Source organism: Grammomys surdaster, unplaced genomic scaffold (genome assembly GCF_004785775.1).
Source record: "Grammomys surdaster isolate TR1022 unplaced genomic scaffold, NIH_TR_1.0 334, whole genome shotgun sequence".
NCBI classification, from domain to species: Eukaryota; Metazoa; Chordata; class Mammalia; order Rodentia; family Muridae; genus Grammomys; species Grammomys surdaster.
This window is the reverse complement of record NW_021604753.1, coordinates 401,562-418,041: the sequence shown is the minus strand read 5'-3', so window position 1 is coordinate 418,041 and position 16,480 is coordinate 401,562. Positions and strand designations below refer to the sequence as shown.

The following is a 16,480-nucleotide window of genomic DNA, read 5'->3' as shown; positions in this document are numbered from 1 at the left end:
ATGCATTTCAACCGGAAGCTGCCCTTCCCTCTCAGATGCATTTCAACTGGAAGCTACCCTTTCCTCTCAGGCAGCAGCTGGTGATAAGGACACATCTTAAGAGAGATGACTTCTTGGAATTAGAGAGTCTCGATATAGGGCTGGGAATCCCTTTCTCTGGATTTAAGTTTCTACTATGCATGTGCAGTAAGTTTTAGGATACAGGAAACTGTGTTTACTTTCTGGCCAGGTAGCCACGACACATCGCCTGGAAGGCCATGATGACATCAGTAATCTTCAGGTCTCGTTCCTCCTCTAGGTGGGCCAGGACCCCCGTACGGAAGAAGATTTTGCTCTGCCCAATTCTGTACAGGTTGGGGTCAAGTTCAAGAGCTTTGATCTGAGAAGGGAGGAAGAAGAGTCACCATTTTCAACTGGGCCATTTAGTCAGTGGTGACATGTATTTAAGAACCATCCCACCCAGATCAGCAACTGGCAGTGTGACCCACAGCGGGAAGGTCACAGTTGGATGTCTGGGAGGGTCCAGGCTTAAGCTCACCATGAGAATGCAGGCTTGCTTTCCATCCATGAAGCCTTTGGGGATGGCGTTCGCTGCCAGGATCTCATAGCTTAAAACACAGAACAGAAGTCAGCCAACACATCTCCATCATTTGTGCTCTCTCCGAGGCTAGCTCCACACTGCCCCACCCCTGCAGGCTCACCGTTGCCGGAACTCTTGGAAGACAATCCTGTTGGGGAAGCCCTGACGGCAGATGCGGATGCCTTCCAACACACCGTTGCACCGCAGCTGCTCCAGCACTAGAAATGCGTCCAGCTTGCCAGACTGTGGGAATGGAGGAGGCCAGTGAGCACTGGAACAGCCAGCCCTGCCAGAAAACATACCTGGCAGCCTGTGGGCTCTTAACCGGGTTTAGCTGAGGGACAGTGTGTCTTGTTACCATCTCTGGGTTTCCACAATTTGGCCATATTTTTCTCATAATCCCCATTGTGCTTGATGGTGCCAGCACCCCTGGCCAGAAGCTGAAGCTGTTATCCCCTCACTATTCTCTCCCTTACTTCTGGGCCATCACCACCCTTAGCTCTTCCTTCCCATGTCTCTCCCAGTAAGTTTCTTTAAAGAAATAAATAAAAATAAAAACAAAAACCAGATATGGTGTACATTTGTATACATTCGTGGTTTTGCATGTCTATGAGAGCACACATGTTCACATGTGTATGTGTACATGATGTATGTGTGGTGTATGTGTGATGTATGTGTGTGTGGTTGTGCATTGTGTGATGTCTGTATATTCAAGTGTGTTTGTACACATTTGGATGCACAAAGTTGGTGTCAGAAATCATCCTCAATCACTTCTTTCTTATTTATTGAGGCACTCACTCACTCACACTCACTCATTCACTCTCACTCAAACTCAAAGGCCACCAGTACCACTAGTTTCTTATCTGGAATTCTGGGGATTCCTGTCTGAGGATTCTAGTATTTAGGTGAGTTTCTGGGATTCCAAGTCCCACTTGTATGGCAAGCACTTTAAATGGCTAAGTCATCTCCCCAGCCTACTTTTTAAAGCCATTGTCTCTCTCCTCCGCCCAGACAACCGCACCTTCTGGCTTGATCCTCTCCCCTCAGCCCTGCCTGCCTCTTCTAACTCATTTGATCATGACCTACTGCTTAAACTCCTTCAGGAGTTTCCTACAGACAGGATGCCAATCTCTAGCTCCACAAGCTGGTATAGTCCCACCTCTATTCCACACCTTTGTGTATCAATATGAAACAAAGGGCTGGGAGGATGCCTCATTCCATAAAGTGCCTGCCTTGCAAGCAGGAGACCCTGAGTTCAAATCCATAGAACCCCTGTAAAAAGCTGGGCATAGCGGCACAGGCCTATAATCCTAGAACTATAAGAAGGGCAGAGACAGGAGGAATGTGAAAAGCTCATAGACCAGCTCAGCTGTCCTACATGATAAAGCTCCAGGCCAGTAAGAAAGCTGCCCCACACAGAAATAGAAGGTACCTAAGGACTGATACCAGGGCTTGTCTTCTAACCTCTGAATACACTGTGTATGTATACCCCACATCCACAGGCATGTACACACACGTGCACACAAACAAAAACAATACAAAATCACCTAGCTATAGTTTTCTTGCCTAAACTTAATTTCTCACCTCTAGACATTTCCTTACCCCAAGATTTTGGCCTAAAACACCTCCAAGGATACTCATACCCCACTATGCATTTCACCAAGTTGATGATACACACGCCCTTTAAAATGACATTCATATTTATGTTGTATTTGGGGATAGGTGTGGGTACAGGTATGCCACAGTATATATGTAAAAGTCAGAGGACATCCTGCAGCTGTCAGTTTTTCCTTCTACCATGTAGGTCTCAGGGATGGAACTCAGGTCATTAGCATTGGCAGCAAGAGCCTTTACCAACTGAGTTATCTCCCTAGCCCGTTTACTCATTCTTAAAGTTCTGGAGGCAGAGGTACCTAGCCAGGGCTTCTGTTATTTTCCTAACTCACCATCGTGTTTCTAGCCTGTGTGTCAAGGTCCCTGTGGGGTCTCATAACCTCAGCATCAATGACATTTTGGGTCCACTAATTCTCTGTTGTGGGCTGAGCTGTCCCACAGGCTCCCTGGCCTCTCTCTACTAGATGCCGTAGCAATCCTCTTCCCACTGTGACAAGCAAATGTGTTTCCATTCATTTCTTCAATACTGTATTCCAACTGTCAGTCACAAATGGCAGCTTGGCAAGCATTTACTGGAAGAATGGAAGGATTGGGGGCTTCTCACCCCATGCTTCTAACTAGCCGAGCATTCTCTAGAAAGATTCCCTCCCTTCCTCCCTCCCTTCCTCCCTCCCTTTATCCCTTCTTTCCTTCCTTGCTCTCCTTTGCTTCCAGGCATGGAGAGTAGGTCCAAATCCAGACAACTTTCCACACGTGCAGGTGTAGACCTTCCTTGAGGGTGCTCAGGGCAGGAACCAATATCAAACCTCTCTTTCTGCCTGTCCACTTCATTGGTATGCCTTATTACCTCTCAGGTTCCTCTCTCCAGCCCCCCATCCCAGCACTATTCCATAGGCAGGCGGCCCAGGTTGGGATATGCCTCACCCTCTTCTCGTGGTTGGGGATGATGCAGCGCACAAAGTTAGGCGTGGTGTTGCGCAGTGTAGTCATCAGCTTCCCCAGCTGCTCTTTGTAGAGCTGGCCCACAGTGCGGAACATGCCCTTTTTGGTCTTGGAGGCACTGGGCAGTGAGCTTTCAGTCATCTTGGCCATCTGGTCCAGCCCCACAATGCGGTCCACTGTGGGGTACATGAAGGGTGACATCAGCTTCTGGGCTCTGCCACAAGCCAGAGAACTGGGCTGTGAAGATGACGACCAAGGGAGGTATTTTGTGCAGGTGATACTCATGGGAGATGACAGATCCCATCTGGGGTAAGTAACATTTCCAATCTTTCCCTCTGGAGGTCAGTGCTTCTATTGCTAGCAGGGTCAGAGCTGAGATAAGAGCCTTTAAGTAGTGTCAGTTTGGGCATCCTTGAGGGCACCTGAGTGGCAAAATAAGCCAATGTTCTCTGTTCTTGTCACAGAGACCAAAGGAGTCAGTTTTATTATTGGTATTAACTCACTGGCCTGGCCCTGGCACCGTGTTCTAAGTTCAGCTTCCATTTCTTAACAATGAAAGCAGTAGCTCTATCCTAAGGATGCAATGTGGACACAAGGCATAGAGAGCCCTCAGCTCCACAGCAGCCTTCGATACTTCCTTCATCTCCAGAGATTTCCTGAGAGCTAACCGTGTATGGGCCCCAAGCACTCGCCAAAGACCCTGACCATTTCTCCCCATAGGTTACTGATCTTTAACAAGAGGCAGACTATGAAGTTCTATATCAGGTGGTGAGCCGTGGTTAGAAAAATCATGGATAGAGGGAAGGGGAGAAGGAAGGAGTGGGAAGAGGGAAAAAAGGAAAAGAAAAAGAATGGGACAAGAGGAGAAGGAAGAGTGACCTTCCTTCAACAGGGTGATGAGGAGTGTGCCTGAGAAGCTCATCTCTGAGAAGATACAGAGAAGGGGGACGTATGGTGGCCCACCATCTGTCCAAGCAGACATAGGTATCCAATGAAAGGACATCCCAGTGAGAAGACACAGCAAGTGCTCTGAGGAGGACTGGTAAGTGCTTGATAGACCAGGTGTTAGTGGGTAATATTAGCACAGGGGAGCTTCTGCTTTGGGCAGGTGCCCAGCCACATAGCCATAGTCTTCCTGTGCCTTCTCTAGGATGGAATGAGAAGCTCTAAGAGGCCAGTAGGTGCTGCTACTGTGCCCAGGTGATGCAGCACTAGATGGAGCCAGAGCATCCTCTATGCACCAGCTCTAGCCTCATCCTGTGGTTTAATAGGGAGGCCCTGGTGCAAGGCTGAGAACCACTGGTGAGAGCCAAACTCATGCAATTCCTAGGGCAAGTGAGACATGGTATTGACCCAGTTTACAAATGAGGACATCCAAGCTCAACAAAGTTAGCCAACATGCCCAAGGTTATACTGATACATGGCAGAGACAAGAAGAGTCTGTGACTGTGACGTGTGTCCTTTTGACTTCAGAAGGGGACTGCTTCATCATGCCCAGTTATACCATTTCCTGGGCTGTGAAACAGGACTTTTTTGGTGAGTCCAAAAAAAAATGGGGATGGGGATGCTCAGTGTCTCTTGTTTAAGAAGAGGCTATGAACTGAATTTTCCAGAAAAGGGGGCAGATCTATGTTAAAGATTCTACAAGGCTAACAGATTAGTACCGAAGGAGAGTTGGAATGTTGCAGATTCAGAGCCAAATCATCTTGGGCTATCTTTAGCTACTAATGGCCATTTACTGTTTCCATCCATGCCTGACCTAATATAAATCTGACTATCCTATGAAACCTTTGAGGCTGTCTTAACAGACCACCAACTTCCATTGGTCCCAAAGCTAAGAATATCATTAGGTCCCCACCACAGTCCTTAAAAGATTGCTTTGATTTATGAATTCCTTTTGTTATAGCACATTAAAATCTAATGAAACCATTTCCTCATTGAGACATGCCATTCGAAATGTCCTGAATCTGTGTTCTCCATCCACAGTCACTCCCACTCAGCTAAGGATAAGCTCTTACTTTCTATGAAGAAGGAATTGTGTTGTATGGTCAAAGTTGTTTCAATGCGATAGTGTGAGCATGTGACAGCCTGGTCCATTCCCTGTTCCCACATGGAGCCTCCCAGTCTGGGCAGATGTATAAACCGAGAAGTAGGTCTGAGCTGTTCAGCCTTCTGGCATAAAGCTGTGTCACGATAAGAGGGACTTACCATCCTTCCACAGGTCAGCCACAAACTTGTCTGAAGAGGCATTGAGGAGTGAGGTCACATTGTCATTTAGCGGGTCCATGTTCTTGGTCAGCCAGGCACTTGCATTGTAGTCCACCTGCCAAAACCCACCCTGCCATCAGGTTTCCTGGTTGCGAAACCTACTGCCAAGCCCAATCCTCCCACACTCCCCTCACACCTGGAGACATCAAATGAGAAATGACATTTTTGAGGCAGCCACCCATATCAAGGAAGAAACCATAAGGTCAGAATCTTCAGGGATCCTATAGGGATGCCATACAGGGCATCCACCTGTGGAAGCTAGTGCTAGAAAAACCTCTCACTGTTCCACAGTCTCAGAGATGCCACCTTCTGCCAGAGGCTCACACTTAGCCCCAGAAATGGCCAAGGAAGCTAATGGTGACAAAAGCCATCTTAAATACCCCATGTCTCCCCTATGCCTGGGCAGTTTAACAAGGATCCTCATTCTTAAACTGAGCACGGGTCTTCCCCCACTGTCTGATGAACAGGACTCTTATAGCTAAGGCTGTACTGCACTGCAACTCATTATAGTACTAGGGATTGACCCTAGGATGTCAAGCAGGGTGTATGCTCTAGTTTGTTTTCTATTGCTATGTGAAACACCTTGACCAAAAGCAGCCTAAGGAAAATAGTTCTGCAAACCAGAACAAGCTATGGCTTTTCTTTTTAAAATATTTTTTATCTTATAAGTGTGGATGTTTTGCCTGTGTGTATCTGTGTGCCATGTTTGTGCAGTGCCAGCAGAAGTGAGCTGTAGCATTTCTATGCTGTTCAGGACATACTAATATCCAAGATGACAGTGATAATGATGATGATTATCATTGATCAATGATGATGTCAGCTAGCACAGTTCCCTCAGATGGAGCATAGTGGTAATGTCAGGGATTCCTGTAAATCTGTAGAAGACTCATTGGTGCCCTCACTCCAGAGGCCTTGCCTGTTGGGTTTGTCATGGAGCAAGTATTTGGAGTCTTTCCAGGGGAAAACAGTCTGGTCAACACAGTTGACATATGTCAGAGATGGCCACTTTCACTCCTGACAGTTGCTTAGACAAATTGTTCAGAGTCCCTAACTGAGAACCACCTTACTACAAGTGTTTGGAGGACACAGCCACTGCCAAAGCACCCTTGATGTGAACACCGTCCCAGGTTCCTTTGAGACAACCACTCCTCAAGACTCCCTGACCAATACCTTCCCAGCATAGTGGATGATGGAGAACTCTGTTTTGTCCTTTAGCTGCTTGGGCTTCTGAAATTTGGGGTGATTGCCTTGCTCTGAGCACAGCTTCTCCACAAAAGACTTGTCCGTAGCTTTGGGGAACCAGCATTCTTCATCCAGCAGGGCCAGCACACCGGGAGGGTTGTTCTGGGGACATAGAAAGGCAGGGTCACCCCCAGGCAGGAGGACCCCAGGCTCACCAGGAAGGGCCAACCATACACATTCCACATATATTGTCAGGTGTGGTGGTATAGGACTGAAGCCCTGACATGTGGGAGGCAGAGGCAAGGAGGATCAGTTCAATGCTAATTCAGCTACAAACAAGTTCAAAGCCAGGCTGAACTACATGAGAGGTCACACACAGGAGTCCTCCTGGCATTGTAACTGCATTTTGCTTATATCTAAAGTAAATCCATACCCTCTTTCTTCCATGTTGAATCTATTAAACCATTATTCTTCTGTCAATAGACAGCTTGAGGGACTGAAAGCAAGAACTAACAGGACACAGTGCTTGCTGATATCCATACTGGGCAATACACAAAGATTGAATTCTTCTCTCCCATCTTGAATGAGAATGGAACTCAGGGCCTAGAGCCTGTTTCATAGGGCTTATTTTGTATCCCAGGCTCCCATATACACTTTGAGACATCATATCCCAGGCTGCCAAAACCCACTATTCAGTTAACACTAATCTCAAACCTGCAGCAATCCTCCTGTGTCAGCCTCCTAAGTGCTGGGATTATAGATGTGCGCCACCATACTCAGTCAAGATTACATAAGGATTTCAAATGAGCTTGGGCAGTGGTGGCGCACACCTTTAATCCCAGCACTTGGGAGGCAGAGGCAGGTGGATTTCTGAGTTTGAGGCCAGCCTGGTCTACAGAGTGAGTTCCAAGGACAGCCTGGGCTACACAGAGAAACCCTGTCTCGAAAAATAAAAAAACAAAACAAAACAAAAACAACAACAACAAAAACAAAAAGTTGTCTTAAAAAAAAGAATTTCAAATGAATCTGTTGCTTTGTTTCCTTATAAATGTACCCAGGGTCTCTTTCAGCAAGGCTTTTCTGTTTGAGAGGATCTAAACTAAGGTGTTGGCGTGTGTCATTCACCCTGGGGAACTAGCTCCACTCTGAGTACTCCACCACGTAGAACCATTTCCTGACTGTTTCCATAGTTCTTTGCCAGGAGTGTCAGTTGGTTTCACCACTGGCCCTTCCAGGGGGTGAGGGTCCATGCCCATCTTGTTCATAGTTACAGCCCCAACACTAAAAGAAGAGGCCCAGCACATCGTGACTATTAGCCTACTATGGCTCTAGAAGTTTGGGATATATCAGTGGACAAAGCACAGACTCTTTGGGAATGAATGAATGGAGGAAAAGAAGAGAAAGACTGGTGGAATTGCATCATGGTGAGATACACCCTAATACTAGCACAGGAAGGCCGAGGTAGGAGGATTGTCATAATCGTGTCAACCAGGTAAGGCTGTATATACCTGCAAACCCAGCACTTGGGAGTCGGAGGCAGGAAGATAAGAAGCTCAAAGTCATCCTCGACTATATAGTAAGATTGAAACCAGTCTGGGCTCTATAGACTCTATCTCAAAAAAAATTAATATAAGCTAATAGGCTATTTTTAAACTTTAAATGAAAGAGCACTTGCCTAGTGTGGGCAAGGTCCTGGGTTGCAAGCCTAGAGTTGATAATTATTTTGCTGAGGAACAACATGACTAACTTGTGGGGCTGAGGCAGGAGGACTCATAGGGTTAGAGGCTAGCCTCTGTGTACATACTGAGTTTCAGGTGAGTTATCTCAAAAAGGGGGAAAGGTGGTGTAAAAACAAAACAAAATAAACAAAAAATGTTGATTGTAAACATGGGTTAACAGAAAGCATGGCCTAGTTCCCCAGGACTCCATTTACAGCCTTCCAGGACTTGCCCAAAGACAATGTCCACATGGAAAGCATTCTCTGACTAAGTGTGTACAAATGGGCCATGCACGCACAGTGCCAGCCCCTCACCGGCCGCTCAATCAGCTCAATACAAGGCTGCAGATCCAGGCCAAAGTCGATGAAGTTCCACTCGATGCCCTCTCGTTGGTACTCTTCCTGCTCCAGGATGAACATGGTATGATTGAACAGCTGCTGCAGCTTCTCGTTGGTGTAGTTGATGCACAGCTGCTCGAAGGAGTTGACCTGTGCATATGCATGGAGAGGAAAGACAGCTGAGCTGGGTGAGCTCGTAAGGCAGGGAGCTCAGCTGCAAGGAGCCCCATGACCTGGACCTCAGCATCCAGAGAGTGCAAGACTCAACTAACATGGTGTAAAGTCTAGTATGACTGGCAGAAGTGACCCATTCCAATACCACAGGGTCCTCACCTTTTCTACCTTCACACAGATGGACTAACCATATAAGGCATGTTCTCATCACTATTTTATAGACAGGGAAACTTAGGCTCAAATGACAGGGAGATCCCACAGAGGACCTCTTTGATACATCGCTCAGACTCTTACTCTGAGAAATTCCCTCCAACTTATGAGAGTGGGACCCAGGCACTCTGTGTACATGACATGAAATATAATAAAGAACCTGGGCTCGGTGCTCAATGTAGAGGTGACCCATTGGCTTAGCTCAAGTGAACAGGAACCAATGTGACTTCTACTTCAAGATTTGGGTTGAAGCTCTTAGAGTTGGATGCTCTTTTTTTTTTTTTCTTCTAAGATTGCTAAATAGAAATCTGGAGCCCTGGCACTCTCTCTACCCCATGAGGAGAGAGCTGTTGGAGACAGAGCCAGTGTGGTAGAAAACAGAGCAGGTAGGTCCTGCCTACTGCATCCAGCTTTGCTGACCAGCCAACTTATACAATCTAATACATAAATAGAGAATTTATGTCTCTTACACACTGAAGTGTAACCTTAACCAAAAACTTCCTACCTATAGTGCCTATCTGTGTGCCTTTCTACAAAATAGCAACATCTCAAAGCACTATCCCAGATGACCAAGACCACAGATATACCTCAAAGATTTCAAACCCAGCAATATCCAGAATGCCCAGGAAGGAGGCCCCCTGCCGATGGGTCTTGTCCAAGGCTTTATTCACACGGCTGAGAATCCATCGGAAAAGGCGCTCGTAGGTGGCCTTGGCTAAGGCCTCAATGGCAAAGTCAGCCTGCAGGGGCAATGAAGGAAACAAGGGTATTGCCAGCGGAAAAGTGGCAGGAAGAGTGGTCAGACTTAAAGAATGACTAGATAGATAATGAAATGCCGCCCATGAGAATCCTGTGGAGCCTGTTCTGTTTAAGGATCAATTAGAGGCTGCCAGCCCTGCTTCTTAAAAATATAGTCATTTCCACAAGTCAGGTCTCTAAGGTCAGTGATGTGTGAAGGACTCTGCTTTTGGTTAGCAGTGTCCAAAAATGTTGGCATAGGACGCAGGTATTTTAGTACCAGATAGATGAAAGATATAGAGGTGGATGGATAGATGGATAGAGGGACAGGAGGATGGGTAGACGAATGGTAGATGGATGGCTGAGAGATGAGTGGGTTGGTAGAGGAGTGGTTAATGGGTAAGTATATGGATGGGTGGGCGGGCAGGTGAAGGGATGGGTGGTTGAGTCAATGTGGGGATAGGTAGATGGACGGATAACGGATGGTAGATAATGGATGGATGGTTGTTAGTCAGATTACTGTTTGGGTAGACAGGTAGATGGTAAATGACTGGGTGGGTGGTGTACGGGTGAGCAGGTAGCTAGGTGAGTGGGTAGATGGGTATGTGGGCAGGTGGATGGTAGGTGGATGAGCAGGTGATGTCATGTATATGATGATCAATGGATAGAAGGTTTGCAACATAAACAGCCACAGCATTATCACCTGTTCTTTGGTCTGAGCTTTCTGGACCACATCCCGTCCAACTTTGATACGTGGGGTCAGGATGGCTCTGGTGAAGTCTGTCACATTAATCCCCACAAGGTGGCAGACCTTCTGAGCAGCTGTGTGAGTATGAGAAAAGAAGCATTTTAGCTATGCCACCAAAGAGAACAGGTGCCTCTGGGACCAAGTGATGCCATCTCTACTCTTCAATTCCCTTTAAAGAAAAAAAAATGTTCATGCACCCATGTGGTGGTGCGTGTCTGTCATGCCCACACTTGGGAGATGGAGGTGGGAGCATCATAAGGGCAAGATCACCTCTGCCCACACAGTGAATTTGAGCCCTGCATGAGCTATATGAGACCCTGCCTCAAAATACAACAGGTAAAGAAACAGAAAGGACTTCAAACAAAAGAAGACAAAGGAAAACTAAAATCTATTCATATATGTCTATTCTGGTCATAAACATGTGACTCGCTTATTACTGTATATTTCTGCATTTAAAAACTTATTTTCGGGCTGGAGAGATGGCTCAGCAGTTAAGAGCACTGACTGCTCTTCCAGAGGTCCTGAGTTCAAATCCCAGCAACCACATGGTGGCGCACAACCATCTGTAATGGGATCCGATGCCCTCTTCTGGTGTGTCTGAAGACAGCTACAGTGTACTCATATACATGAATAAATAAATAAATCTAAAAAAAACCTTATTTTCAAAAACACACAGAAGCACACTACCAGCTGCTTCCTATGCACAAAGATTTGTCTATCAAATGGGGATATGGGGGTGCAGATAGTACTAAAGTTTAGGGTTCCTCCATTGTTTCACAAGCTATCTGTTCATGTCTCTGGATTCTCATGGCAAATTGGAACCTATTTGTGTGCCACATTTTGGGGTAATGGGTTACTATGCAATATATGTCCAATAGGGTGTCTCTGTGGGGCTGTAAAGTGATATCCTATATAGTCTGGGATGCCCCAAAACTAGAAACCTGATATTTAGCTCCTACTAAAGGTGATGGGAGCCAGGTGATCCTCTTAGAAACAGGAATTTTTGAGTATTTTCAAGAAAGATGGCCAGAATCAGTGGTGGGAAATCCAGGAGGGGAACCAGGGTTCTGAGTTAAATAAGAACTTCAGAGAAATAGCATTTTGTAGTAGGATCTCCTTTTAAAGGTTTTATTTTTATTTATGCATATGCGTGAGTAGGCACACACATGCATGTGTGTGCTGATAAGAGTGATGGATATCCAAGAGCTGAAGTTACAGGCAGTTGTGAGATTTCTGACCGGGGTGCTGAGAATTGCACTTGGGTCCTCTAGAAGAGCAACAAGTGCTTGTAACCTCTGAGCCACCTGTCCTGCCCCATGGAACATTCTCGTGGTGGAAAGTGTTACGGCTTGTCTGGAAACTGGGTTTAGTTGGACCACCCATGGTTTTTCTGGGGCTCTTCATTTGCAAGGAGCCTGGGGCCTAGCTCCTCAGCAAGACTGTACCTAAGAAGGGATGAGCTGGCTTGCTTTCTGCTGTGTCTTAAGGCCTGGCAGAGTACAACTGCTTAGGAAATGCTTATTCAATACAAAAACCATTGTGGGGTTCAGAAGAGGTGATCAAGGAGGGCCTATCCGGCTGGAAACACTCAGCTTCTGACTTTGTGCTGTAGGATCTGCACTCATGAAACACTTGAAGGAAGAGGCAGAGACAGCAGAAAGCCCCCATAGCGATGGGGCATATGCCCAAGACATGAGTGAATGTTTGGAACAAAGATGATGTCAGCCCTGTGCATGCTGATGCTTTCCTGTATGGAGACCTCTGATAAAGTTTAACTTAGACAGTAGATACCATGAGGAGCTAATAACAGTCATTAGGAATAAGTCAGGTAGTATACCTGCCCTCCTAGGACTTGGAGACTGAGGCTGGAGAACTGGGAATTCCAGGCCAGCCTGGGCTAGCCACTGAGGCCTTGTCTCCAAAAGAACTACTACTAATAAAGGAACAATTACAGTAACAATGAATGTCATAATTATAACAGTGTATTATAATAAAAGTCACTCAAAGGTGGCTTTTCTCTGTCAAACTCTCTCTTTGTGTTGTCTTGTCTTGTACTTTAAGACCACAGCTGACTGCTATGTGTAGCCATAGATAAGGGGACATCTATACGACCAGTGCCTGAGTGTGACCTGACCCCCTATTCCAGAAGCTATCACTGCTGGGAAAAGTGACAAGTACCGGTGTTATCAGGCATGGATGCCTGGTCTGTGTTTCGCTCCTTCTTGAAGACAATGTTTCCAAGCTGAAGAACGGAGGATACTACCTTCAAGATGGCTGAAGTAGGGAGAGAAGAGTGGATTAGTCAGTAACAGCTCAAAGTATTTTGAAAGCCATCAATCTAATCATCACTGGATACCCAGAGTCAACTAGTGTCATTTGTCTGTAGACCAAGTTCAGAGTTCTTGTTCTGGATAAGATTGTCTGACTCCCTCACTTGCACAAGAAGATGCTTGGATGTGGGAGCTGAGTATGGCCAGGAAGTTGCTGAAAAACTTTGTATTGTGCACATGGGATTTCTTTATGCAGCAGGGACTTGTAAGCTCCAGCCATGGACCAAATGTATCTCACTGACTATTATGAATGGAAGAATGAATGGGTAGATGGTAGGCATGGGTGGAGGAATGATGGAGTGTGATGCAGGTTGGATGCATAGATGGATAAATAGATAGAGGATGGATTCCTGAGCAGAGATAGATAAATGAATGAGTAGAGGATGGATGGAGGTGGGTAGGGAAGAATGCCTGGGGTGTGGAGGGCGTGTCACTGATGATTGCCAATAGACCTCATTGAACTGCGGAATCATTCACCAAGAAGTTATCATGTTCCAGTAACAAAGCCTAGAAACTCCATCTTTCTTTGGTCCCCAGGCCACACCACGGGTTTTAGCTTCTTCACAGCAGATGATCTCATACCACAAGACCCAGTCATAGTCAAGAGGAGGAAGGTCCAGTTGCTAACTGCTAGCCCACCCCCACCTGCACTCTTCACTGTGAAGCTGCTACAGACAGGGCACTGCTAAGGGTGTTCTCTTTTATACTAACACTCACAAAAGGAACTTTGTAAACTAGGAAGTGCTGACCTTGAGGTCCTCAAAAGCACAGGTCTAAGCTAGGTATTGCCAATGTGCCTGCCATCTAACTCCAGCTCAGCCTTACTGAGCTCAGCAGAAATACTTGGGCAGAAAGAGTGATGGCAACACCCCCATCACTCACCAGTAGATGGCAGCAGTGTCCGCCTCTAGAGCTGGAAATGTTGGCTTAGGTTTATCTTGAGGACACTCATTGTTAGCACATTTTCCTACTTTTAGACAGATCTCACTGCTTAGCTCAGGCTGACCTTAAGATCAGTTTTCCTGCCTCACCCATCCAGGTGCTATGTTTACAGGCATGTACCCCACAGAAGGCAGTGCGTGGTACCCCTTGCTCCGTTTGTGTCCTATCTGCCCCATCACTGATTAAGTCTTCTTGATATTTTCTTTTCATTTTTTTCTTGGTTTTTTTTTTTTTAACAGAATTTTTTCTGTATATCCCTAGCTATCTTTGACCTTTCTTTGTAGACTAGACTAGCCTCACACTCAGAGATCTGCCTGCCATTGCCTCCCAAGTGCTGGGATCAAAGGCGTGCGCCGCCACTGCCCGGCATTATTCTGTTTTCATTTGTTTGCATTGTTGTTGTTATTACTATTTTGGTTTTTTGAGACAGGTTTTCTCTGTGTAGCCCTGGCTGGTGTGGAACTCACAGAGAGTCTTCTGGCTCTGCCTGTGTGGTCCTGGGATTAAAGGTGTGTGCCTCCATGAGTGGTTTGCTTGTTCGTTTTTGACTCTGAGAGATGGTCTCAGTCTACACCCCTGTCTGCTTCAAGCTCACAGCAACCCTCCTGCCTCAGCCTCCCAAGTGCTGAGATTACAGGCATGTGCCACTATGCCTGGTCATTTAGCCTGCTTTCCACCTGGTTCCTGACATAAATTATTCAAGAAGTTTAAGGACCCAAACTTCTATGGGCAAAAGCAGGGTCCCAGGTTAGCCCCAGCAGCAGTTAACTTTTTGCTTCTCTGCCTCAGTTTCCTCACAGAGTGCCATTGGTAGAGGGCTTGCCTAACCTGCAGGAAGCCTGGCTTGATTCCCTGTACCCCATAAAGATGTGATGGACATACCTGTTATCCCAGCACTCAGGAGGGAGAAGTAGGGAGATCAGGTGTTCAAGATCATCTTTGGCAACATAGAGAGTTATGGGATATCCTGGGCTACATGAGACACTGTCTCAAAAAGTTAAAGTCCTGCTTTGTTCTTCACTACTTTCTCTTTTAACCTCCTGTGATACAGATACTGATACAGATGCCATTTTCCAAAACACAATTTAAATGGCCCCTTCTGTCCCCATTTACAGGAACAAATAACAATAACTTTTATTAATCACCATTTTACTTTATTCCAATTTTTTTCTTTCTTTCACTATTGGAATAAAATACATTGAGCATCTTGGTGTCTTAAGGGGAAAATAAGAAGTACACAGCTGGGACCCATTCTAGTATTTAATATCACTCTGTGTTTTCTTAAAACTGGATTCGGAGTCAAATTGACCCTTGTCTCCAAGGAGATGCATTGGACAGGAGTCCATGGCTCTGGCTGCTGACACAAGAGCCACAGACACCACCCATCTGTCTACGCTGTCCTAGAACCTTCTTTTTCTGGATCGTAGGCTATCCTATAGATACCAGCCTATCCTACGGTCCTCACTGTAGCAACTGGGATCCCAGAGGGTGTGGGAAGGGAGGCCAGTTTACCACAGTCCTGCCTTGGTTAATTCTGAATACTGGACAGAAAGAAAAGTGTTTCTGGATCAGAAACCAGCTTTTAAGAGAAATTCAGAGTCCCTAGAACCTGGAACCTGCAACCAGCACATCTGAGTTTTCCAATACTGGATTGGTTGGTTTGATTTTGGGCCATCCTCCATAGGCTTATCTTCCCAGCTCTTGGTCCCTAGGTCATGATGCTATTTTGAAAGCCTCTAGGTAGGGCCTGGCCTGTGGAAATAGGCTGGTAGGGGCAGTTCCTTCCCATTCTGCTTCCTGCCTGCTGTGATTTAAGGAGCTCTGCTATATATTCCCGCTGCCACAGTCTGAATAGTTCCACCAGGCCTTCCCTTCATGATGGAGTGAGACCCTAGAGACAATGAGCCAAGATAAATCCTCCCTTTCTTAAGTTGCTTCTGTCTGGTGTGTCCTCAGGTTAACAGAAGTAACTAACACAGAGTGAATCACTTTTTGTTGTTTAAGCCAATTTGGGTCAATTGCAACCAAAAGAGCTTTACTTCAGCCACTTGCCTAATAGGTCACATGTGGAAGGATTCATTTTTCTTTCTCTTGGTTTTTCTTCTCTCCCTCTCTGCCTCCTTTCAGGAGGTAGGGAATCCAGAGAGTAGCCATGCATCCTGACGTGATGAGGGCCAGTAAAGAATCCCCAAGCATCACAAATCCAGTTTACTAGATACAAGGTATGAAACTCACCTAGCTGTTCTTCTTCACTGAAGCCCATGATGGACATGGCCTCCAGTGTCTCCTGGAACATCTCGTCATCTTGTGCAGCTGGGATGGGCACGAAGCCATTGGATAAAAACGTGTAGCTATTAAAACTCTCCAAAAGCAGGTCACCTACAAGAAAGGACAGTGAGCTGCATACGGAGACACGCTTTCACCTTCAGTAAGACACGGGTCCTAGCAACATCTGGACCATCGTCACCTCTCTCCCTTTCTCAAGGTTGGGGCAGTTAAAACTCTTCCCATATGTCATCATGTACAGTCCTCACCAGCCAGTGCTGATTTCATACAGTGATGCTTGTTGTACACTGCACCAGGGTACCAGGCAGCTAAAAGTTCAGCCTTGTTTGTACTGTTCAACCATATCCCTTAACATGGGGCTGTCTGTCTGTACTGTTCAACCATATCCCTTAACATGGGGCTGTCTGTAC

At 46.2% G+C, this 16,480-nt stretch overlaps 1 protein-coding gene across 4 annotated transcripts in view; it reads right to left on the bottom strand.

Annotated features, from left to right (window-relative positions):
* Myh11 (myosin heavy chain 11) overlaps window positions 1-16,480 on the bottom strand; it is a 98,552-nt gene that overhangs the window by 30,545 nt on the left and 51,527 nt on the right. For all 4 annotated transcript variants that reach the window (XM_028778329.1, XM_028778328.1, XM_028778330.1 and 1 more), the window contains 11 exons: window positions 16,020-16,163; window positions 12,691-12,786; window positions 10,468-10,586; window positions 9,614-9,766; window positions 8,619-8,792; window positions 6,575-6,748; window positions 5,345-5,459; window positions 3,119-3,312; window positions 702-823; window positions 539-608; window positions 219-379 (listed from right to left, as the gene is read on the bottom strand). In XM_028778329.1, coding sequence (XP_028634162.1) covers window positions 219-379; window positions 539-608; window positions 702-823; window positions 3,119-3,312; window positions 5,345-5,459; window positions 6,575-6,748; window positions 8,619-8,792; window positions 9,614-9,766; window positions 10,468-10,586; window positions 12,691-12,786; window positions 16,020-16,163 — 1,522 coding nt within the window. The remainder of the gene's footprint in view (window positions 1-218; window positions 380-538; window positions 609-701; window positions 824-3,118; window positions 3,313-5,344; window positions 5,460-6,574; window positions 6,749-8,618; window positions 8,793-9,613; window positions 9,767-10,467; window positions 10,587-12,690; window positions 12,787-16,019; window positions 16,164-16,480) is intronic.